Source organism: Chrysemys picta, chromosome 6, assembly GCF_011386835.1.
Source record: "Chrysemys picta bellii isolate R12L10 chromosome 6, ASM1138683v2, whole genome shotgun sequence".
Taxonomy (NCBI): domain Eukaryota; kingdom Metazoa; phylum Chordata; order Testudines; family Emydidae; genus Chrysemys; species Chrysemys picta.
Genome location: NC_088796.1, coordinates 60,836,964 through 60,846,559, shown reverse-complemented (window position 1 = coordinate 60,846,559; position 9,596 = coordinate 60,836,964). Strand labels below are relative to the sequence as shown.

General features: G+C 40.4%; 1 protein-coding gene across 3 annotated transcripts in view; it reads right to left on the bottom strand.

Annotated features, from left to right (window-relative positions):
• ERAP2 (endoplasmic reticulum aminopeptidase 2) overlaps positions 1-9,596 on the bottom strand; it is a 36,786-nt gene that overhangs the window by 13,841 nt on the left and 13,349 nt on the right. For all 3 annotated transcript variants that reach the window (XM_005284046.4, XM_065550195.1, XM_024109779.3), the window contains 5 exons: positions 7,003-7,134; positions 4,719-4,787; positions 3,456-3,631; positions 2,633-2,712; positions 518-701 (listed from right to left, as the gene is read on the bottom strand). In XM_005284046.4, the coding sequence (XP_005284103.2) occupies positions 518-701; positions 2,633-2,712; positions 3,456-3,631; positions 4,719-4,787; positions 7,003-7,134 (641 nt within the window). The remainder of the gene's footprint in view (positions 1-517; positions 702-2,632; positions 2,713-3,455; positions 3,632-4,718; positions 4,788-7,002; positions 7,135-9,596) is intronic.

Genomic DNA, 9,596 nt, shown 5'->3' with positions numbered 1-9,596 from the left:
AGCATCAACTTCAGGGTTATGCTTGACCTAGGGAAGCTGGGAAATGTTTACTCCTCTGCCCTTGCACAGTCTCTCTCACTATTAACTAAATATTTTGCTGCTCAAGGCAATCCTCCTTTCAGCCTGTAGGAGAGTCAGCGAAATGAGTTCTGTGACTTTGGCTTCTGGATCCACATCACACAGAGAGATACTAAAAATTAAGTTTGAATGTCTCTGGCTCTCGCTCTGATGGTCCAGTTTTCAACAGGAGGTTGCCCTCATGCTAACAAAAAAATGACCCTGTGACTGGGCCTGAAAATACTGCCAAGGGCGTGTTCATAGTGGTGCAAACTGTTAATTAGACACCTGTGTAAATGTCTGAATATGCATTCATCCAATTTGCACACGATACAGCAGTAAATGCATGCACTGTAGGAGGTGCAGTTTATTCTTTTGTTTTGGCACACAGATCTTTGCTTCTTCCCTGTTAAAAATTGGTATTTTTTTTCATCAGATTAAAATAGGAAAGGTTTGTTACCTGACCAGTTGAAATGCATTGTGGATCAAGTTCACTCGGTCCTTGTGGCTGAAAAGGGTGTGGTTCTGATCCAACAGTTTAATGATGTTGTCCCAGCCATTTCCTTCATAGTGCACAATGTAATAGCCATTCATGTCCACATTGAATTTCACCCAGGCGACCTCTCCCTCCAGTTCTAGTGTGTCTGAATGGGAGAGAGTCACATGGAAATTTTTTTTCCCTGCATATGAAAAATTAAAATGAAAGCATAGGCAAATATTACACCTGTCAGTGGCTTCACCTGGGGAACTGTGAGATTTACCGAGAAGACACCTGAAAATGGAATTAGAAAGTTATTTGCTAACCTGTAGTCCTCATACCAGAGAGTTTTTATTTTGGGGGCTTATCTACACAGTGCATTAGTCCACACCAGAGGGGTGTAAACTCTTGTATACACTGTCTTGTTGTGCATCAGCTGGCCTGAGGGGACCTGTTGGCTTGCACTAACAGTTCCCTAGTGCACATTAGTGTAGTCCATTTTCAAACATTAGGGAACTTTTAGTGCACCTCTCTAGTGCGCATTAAAATGTATACCCCTTCAATGCGGACTAGCACGCCATGTAGACAAATAGTTTAGATTGAGAATATTTCAACAGGTTGAGAACCCAGTGGGATTTATGGGATTAGTAATGGGAGATAGGTCCTTTTTCCTCTCTTCTACTTTGCTGGATCAAATCCTGCTAGATCAACAGTTGTTGTCGTTTTGTAGCTATTTGACGGCTTATGTGAAATTGGCTGGTGTTCTCTCTCCATTTCTCAGCAAAGAGACCAGTGACTGAATAGATTTGGGAACAAACTAAGGTAACATAATCCCTCCAAGTCAGGGTACCTTGCACAGTAGCAGGCCAGAGGCAGTGTGGAAGAGTTTCCACGGCCAGTATAGGACCTTTCCCAAGCACTAAATGCTCTCTCAATCTTTTTTTATTTAGAATATCAGGGTTGGAAGGGACCTCAAGCGGTCATCTAGTCCAACCCCCTGCTCAAAGCAGGGCCAATTCCCAACTAAATCATCCCAGCCAGGGCTTTGTCAAGCCTGACCTTAAAAACTCTAAGGAAGGAGATTCCACCACCTCCCTAGATAACACATTCCAGTGCTTCACCACCCTCCTAGTGAAAAAGTTTTTCCTAATATCCAACCTAAACCTCCCCCACTGCAACTTGAGACCATTACTCCTTGTTCTGTCATCTGCTACCACTGAGAACAGTCTAGATCCATCCTCTTGGAACCCCCTTTCAGGTAGTTGAAAGCAGCTATCAAATCCCCCCTCACTCTTCTTTTCTGCAGACTAAACAATCCCAGTTCCCTCAGCTTCTCCTCATAAGTCGTGTGCTCCAGCCCCCTAATCATTTTTGTTGCCCTCCGCTAGACTCTTTCCAATTTTTCCACATCCTTCTTATAGTGTGGGGCCCAAAACTGGACACAGTACTCCAGGTGAGGCCTCACCAATATCGAATAGAGGGGAATGATCACGTCCCTTGATCTGCTGGCAATGCCCCTACTTATACAGACCAAAATGCTGTTAGCCTTCTTGGCAACAAGGGCACACTGTTGACTCATATCCAGCTTCTCGTCCACTGTAACCCATAGGTCCTTTTGTCTCTACCTGGAATCATTTCCCAATTTTGGCCGTGATAATAGAAGTTAATATTTGTGTGTGTTATTTAGAAGAAACTCTTGGAATTAAATTCAGTTCTTAAAGTCATCTGTATGTTTTATTGACAATGTTAGCAGAAACTCCAGAACCCCCCCGCCCCTTCAACTGTATATATTAATCTTTAGAGTAACATACAGGTCTGCCCACTACAGTTTCTAACAGAGGACCAGAAATTCTCTCTGTCAGGAGCTGCATCTTGTCTCCCTCAGCTAGAGGCAAGGGCATGGAAAAGCAGGAAGGGGAAGTAATATAAAGAAGGGAACAAACAGGGCTCCACAGAGGGCCAACCCCTAACACATATCCTTAAAATTAATTTTATTTAGGAAATATATTTCTTTAAATTGATTAGTAAAGGTCAACCTGTTGTACAGTTAAGGCAATCAATTTACTGATTACAAAACCAATGATCAGACTTCATTACCTGTTTTAGTTTTTAATATGTGTCTGTGAACAGTGTTGGAGCTGCTGGTGATGTATGTGAGTGGGATATGCCAAAAATACCTGGGAGATAAAAGAAAAAATACAGTAAAGGAACACTTGCTTTCACAGAAGACGACTGATTTGCTTTACCTGTGTCTGACTAATCATAAACTGGCGAGCAATAGAGAATGAGACTGAGTGCTAGAAATGTTAACCTTGGTATAACTATGCAGAAGTCCACACCAGAAGTCCACTAACAGAGATACCCCTCTCAATGGAGGATCACTTCTCTATCCAGGTTTGAAATGGCATTCTACATGCATATAAGGGAAATCTGCATATTTTAAAATACTAGCATATCAGTTCTCTCTCCCACTGGATATTAAGCGTGTGATCCTCTCTTTCATCCTACCTCCACTACGGTACCAACCAAGAACACATTTCACTTTTTCAGCTTCATCCTGTTCCTGTGGTTAAGTCCTCAACAGAGTCTCCCATTATATAAACTCCTGTTACATTTAGCCTCTTATGTAGTCCTACCCTGACAGTCAGCTGCTGATTTGCTCCATGCCAGTAGCCAGAAAAGTGGACATCCGCTGTCCATCCTTGCCAAGTCAGCAGGAACACTTGTACTATGCCTCGTTCACATACTTCATGTCATCTATTGATAAACTTACCTCCAGCCTAGGCTGACCTAAGTATATTAGATGGTAATAATGTAATATCAAGCTGCCAGAATATCAGGCACCTTTTCCTATACTGGAAATTGCAGCAACAGAACAAACACCACATTAGAATTACCAAATTAAGGTAAGTGTGGATACCTTGACTGCAGGTTAGCCCATTCAGGGTCTTCTTCAAAAACACCCTTAAGGAAGCGCTCCTGTCGCAATCTTAAGGTGTTTCCTTCGAATTTAACAAGAACCAGTGGGATCCCTTTCTGAAGTGTCCAAGTGTTCATCATCTCTTCGATCTCCGTAAGTTTCCCCATACGACTGAACTGAAATGACCACAGACAAACTATATTTAGTGACGCACTTAAAAGTATCCCCCAAAAATAAATCTGTACACATTTGGGTTTTCAGGCCAGACAGCCAATGCTGGCAATCTGATAGACTCTGGTTTGAGTTTTGGTTCTGGGAGCTAACCAGGACCTTATGAGCAGCAAGTTTAAATGCCATTCAAGAAATCACAATGGTCCTCCCTGCGAGAGTGATGATTATGTACAAGACTTTCATTTAACAAATAATGGCAACTACGGTAAAGCTTTTACACTGGGAAGCTGTTACAGTAAGAATGCCAGTACGGGTATTTACATACACTTACAAATTGTAAAGAGATCCTTAAGAAGCATAGGTTTCCCAGTCCATCTTCTCTGCCCCCAAAAGACAGTGTTTTGTTTTGTTTTTGGTAAATCTCCTGTATGTGTCACAAAGAATAATCTCATGCCTAAGGCACAGAACTGGGAGACAGTAGAACTGTGTCCTGCTCCTGGATGTGCCATACACTTCCTGTGTGACTCTGGGCAAGTCACAATATACCTAGCAGCAAGTCGCAAATGGTCTAATTTTCAAAGGTGCTGAGCAAGGCCACTAACCAAAATCTGGACCAGATTCTTGGATGATTTGTGGCCAATCTGTGCTATTCCAGAATAAAAATGCATCATGCAATAACGTCATTCAGAAAAAGTCTGTGATTCAATTTATTGACCAATAACATGTGTCCAGCATGTGACATACGGTGGGATTTCTTTAGTTCAAAGCTATTCTTTTCTCCTAAATTTTGGCTTGTTTTTGGTTTTTAAATTCACTCTTCCTCACTTCAAACTTATCTCTAGTGAGAAAAGCAAGTGAGATGCTCCACTGCTCTATAGTTTAAGTCCAGGGAGTGCATTTACTAAATGCAGCATATCTAGAACTACTTTCTCCAGAGCCTGAGTGCATCAAGTCAAGGGCAAGCTCAGCAGTTGCCAGTCTGAAGAACTGAGATGCAAGATTTGTTTTCTAAGCCCTAGAGTCAGCAGCAGGACATTGTGTCATATCATCACCTTGTCAGTCTAGTGTTTTATCTTCTAATAATTTACTTACTGTGCTGCTAAGGGGCCTGGAAGCTGTATAGCAAAAGTTGCCAGAAGAGAAGTGACTTTCAGAGCAAGTCTGTAAAACATAAAAGAAAGGTGAATCCTGCACACTCAACATATTTTTAGAAATGTTTGTTTTTTTAAAAAAACCCAACAGTACAGCAAAAAGAGACCAATCAAATAACTTAGTAAATCTGAAGTTACAAACGCCACTCACAAAACAAAGGGCTACTAATGACAGACCCTCACCAGTGCTTCTTAATCTCTCATTTGAGCATATTCAATAGATATGTTTCTGCATAGATAAATTTAACAGTGACAGACAACATATACATTAAATTTGTCCAACGTTAAATATACAGTAGAATCCCTCTAGTCAGCACCCAAATAAATGGCATATCTGCTTAATTTGGAGGGTTGCCGGTGAACAAATTCATTGTGATGATGTTCGGTTGCTAATTAATGGATTAATGACACACCTTGGGCTAAAACGGTGGAGAGAATTAGGCCCATCATTGTGAAAGGTCCATTTGTCTGTTACATTTTGTCCTGTCTGAAAGATTGTTTGCAGCTGTTTACTGCTATGAACTGGTGTTTACGAGCATAAATGTATACTGTGCAGACTTTAGTTCATAGTATGCTCCTTCCCATTGAATTATGGCAGCTAAACAAATCAGTATTGCATTAATAGGGAGTTTAATTTTTTCAAATTATTATTATCAATTTTTTTTCAAATTATTCTGTTCAGTGATAAAGTAAAACTGTAAATAAGAGAGCACGAGAGAGAAATAGTAAGGTAACAATACTTATGAATATAGCTCTGAGAAAAAAGGGAAGAAATTAAATATGAAGATGTTTGATTCACCACTGTATTTTTGCAGTTTTAAATCAGTATAAACCCATTTAAAACTACCATCTACAATTAAATAGATTGTTGAGTTACACACCACTGAAAAAGTGGAGTAATGCAGTGAATCAGGCCCCAGATGGCAGAAGAATGTACTTATATGATAGGGACACATTTTCAACAGATCTCAAAAAAAAAGACTGCAAGTTTTGCAGGTGCACTAATTTTCATACAAACCCCCTACATGCATGAAAATTGTTTAAGTAGGTGTAATGGTGTGACTGCAGTAGTGACCCCTTGTGGATGTTCTGGGTGCCCTGATGCAGCTGCGTGTCTCCTGGCGGGGAGGATGAAGTCTCTATCTCCAGAGTCCACAGAGTCAGCCCCACCCCAAAATGTTCTACAACATAAAAGCAAACATAACTAACTGACTACTGGGCCATCCCCCAGTGTTCCAGTTGTGGGAGAGGCATTCTGCCCTTTCCTTCAGGCTTGGTTCCCAAACTGTTTCTGCTCTGAGCATGCTGACTCCTTGGGGTCTTGCTGTTCCTCCCCAGTGGCATTACAGAGACAGGCCTGCTAGCCAGAGCAGTCACAAGTGAAGCTGCCTTTCTGGCCAGTCAGCCCCAGACTGCACCAGGCTCTCTCCTTTTATTCCTTCTTCAGGTGTGGCACTGGCTGCAGGTATAGCGGGGTGGAGCTAGCTGGGCCCAAAGTCTCTCCGTAACCCCTTCTCTGCTGGTGTGGGACACTCTTCCCCATCACAGCAGGCATCTGCCATTCTGATTGGTACATGCAATTGTAGGGTTTGTGAGCAAATTTTACATATGTATTTGCATGAGACAGGTGAAAATTTGGTCCATAATTCAATGCTTTGTATGTTGCCCAGCATGAGCAATTCCTGTGAGCCTGTGATAATTGAGACTATCACTTTTCCATTTCCATGCGTGCCTGTGTTGCTGTATTACAGTTTCATACTACTCATGTCAGCACCCACTAGTCAAGGAAATTTTGACCCCAGTTCCACATGATCTATAAGTATATGCGTAACTTTAAGCATGGTGAAATCAGCGAGACTTTTTGTGGGCTTAAAGCTAAGCATGAGCTTTGCTGGATTGGGGGTAGGATGGTGAAAGATACTGAGGGAGTTGTAGGCACAGGTCCCATTCTTGCAATGAGCGTCACGTGGAGGAACTCCTGAGCCTGCATGGAGTTCATGTACTGGGACATTTATTTTGAATGTGCTGGGGGGCTTTTTAGCTCAGATAGGATAATCCTGGTTATTTTAATGTAGTTTTGGTGAAGGCAACTGAAAAAAAAATAGTATGCAGTATAATCACTAATATATTCCTCTATTAATTGCATATAAAATCTAAATTCCCTATTTGCAACTACTGTATACATGGATATAATACAACATATTTCAACAAAGGACAGAACTTGCATTGGCCATGCTGTTCCACAAGTCATTATTCTTTGCATTCCTATAGCTGTACTTCTTCAAGTAGTGAATTATTCCTCTCTGGAACACCGCCTCAGATAGGAAATCTTGGAGCATCTTCAAAATACAAGCTCCCTAAAACAAAAAAGTAGCAAGTATTCAAACAAATGGTTTTACATTACATTCTTATGCTCACGTGTTGTTTAGCCAGTGATGGTTAAACTGAGAGCTTAAAGTGTATTGCTAATGCAGTATGAATAAAACAATTGCTTCAGCAACATGTACTGAATGTTTTCATTAGCCAGGTGAAAATGGGTATTCAAGACATGATGCTCAAAGACACACTGGCTGGCTCGTTGAACCATTCTGAACTGTCACAGCTACCACGGAGACCTGTTGGACTCTAGAAGTCAGGTCATTGGTATTCTTTAGCATAGCATAAAGATTTTGAAATTTATTTGTAATATTATCATATTATAACTTTTGCCAGTGTCCGATTTCAGTGCTGTCATATAATGTGAAAGGATATCCCACGTATCCCAAAGAAAGTGGAATTTTCCCTATGGATAATAACCAAGTTCTGTAATTTTGTATCCAACAGTGGATTCTACAGACAGAAAACTGCAAAAAGCTAGAGGTCATTAATGACAAAATTTCAGTACGAGCAAATGGATTCTTGTTATTTGCAGACATATTCATTGACTCCAGATTTTAGACAAAAGAACAGTTATATTACAATAATGGGCACTAAAGTTCTTCCTCCTGCATCTGTACACAGCCATATTGACTCTGGTTTATCTTATAGTTAAGGTTGTTCTACAATGATATAACTAATAAAACTTGGCACTTCATTATGCTTTTCATTTGAAAGACCTCAGAACTCTTTATGAAATGTAATTAATTAATGTTAGTACTAAAGACTGTGCATGCATGCACGTTTGGGCAATTAACTAATTTAAACAGCCATTAAAGAGGATGATTAATAAACTTAAGTCAAGAGTTCCACACAAATTCACATTAGTACTCTATCAGCTTCCAGTGGGGATCAGATACTGATCTGACATGGTGAAAGAATTTAGTATCTAGAGTAAATGCCAATTCTGTTTCACATGAAGTAAGTGCATAAATTAATTTCTTCTGTTGTTTTGGGTAATAACAATCAATGATGCTGTCATTTAATATTGTTAATATAAAGATCATAGAAGTACACCACAAATCAAGTAATGTTGAATGTTTATTACTACTGTCAGATGTATTTAAAGCTGATAGAATTTGGTGTCCCCTGCTTTGGTCTCTGGGTGTATTCAACTTTAATCCCAAACAGTTGATAAATACCCAAAATTATATTGGATATTGGCCTTATTCTCTTGGAATCCCCAACAGAAGCTCTGCACGGGAGCTGCCAGTTCTTCTGCTCTTCGAAGCAAAGGCAGCTTGAAGTTAGCTAAGAGCAGGACCACTATGTTGACTGTAAAGCCTTCTTGACTTCATCTGAAAAAAGGACTTGGGCCTTATCTACATGGGACAGCTACACCATTACAACTTAATGTGAATTTAAACCAATATAGTTTTAAAAGTGCTAACTCCTCTGTGGACACACCTATTTTAGTAAAGGAGCCACTTACTTCCAATGATCTTAAATCTATTGAAAATCAGTTTAAGTGAAACTGAAAGAAGCCACTCAAACCAAAATCCACACCATCTTTTGCATTGATATAAACTCTATTTTGTTCAATAACTGGTTTTAGTTAAACTGTTGCAACTGAGAAGCCAGGGTAGGCTTCAGCTTTGGCTGCTGTTGCAGAATAATAAATAAATAAAATGGATGAGGTGCATCCTAATAGCTGCACTGGCAGCCTGTTTTCCTTCAAGGATACTTTATAAGGATTAACCATATGGGTTAGCACGACTATAGAACCATAGATTATATGATTGGATTGGCCATTTTACTACTCTTATTGTGTGCATTCTAGTTTAAGCTGTTGAGATGGGATGGCACTGCCAGCCAATTAACATATAAATACTGGAAGGTCAAACTAGTGAAACATTATATATCAAATAAAATACACCAGATATTTCAATGCTGATGCATCATCTCAGGGGATCTAAGGAGGACAGGAAACGGCACAATATGAATCCACACTTATACCAATCATTGTAAGAAAGTAATCTAGTGCCAAAATCACCCCATTCTGGTTCGTGTTTGCCTTCTGTATTCATGATTTCTCTTAAACTAAAATCAGAATGTGCCTTAACTAGTACAACTGGAAGGATAAATTGCATGTTACACTTAACTCTTTGGTGAGGCAAATACCGCCCACAGGGGAGTATTTCAGTAGGCTGAGGAACTGGTGTGGTTTTGCTATATGTGGGTTGGGGGCAGAATCAAGAAGCCTATGCCACAGCCTGTCCATATCCTGTATGCAACATGAAGTGAGGTTCCGTCCATGGCAATGCAGAGCTGTGTGTTGGGTCGGGGCAGGATGTGACTACACTGATGCACTGGCCAACACTTCTACAGATGGGGGAAGAAATACCACCAGATTGGAAGGCTAACACATCACATGAGATGCAATGGGGTCATGGAATGGCATAAA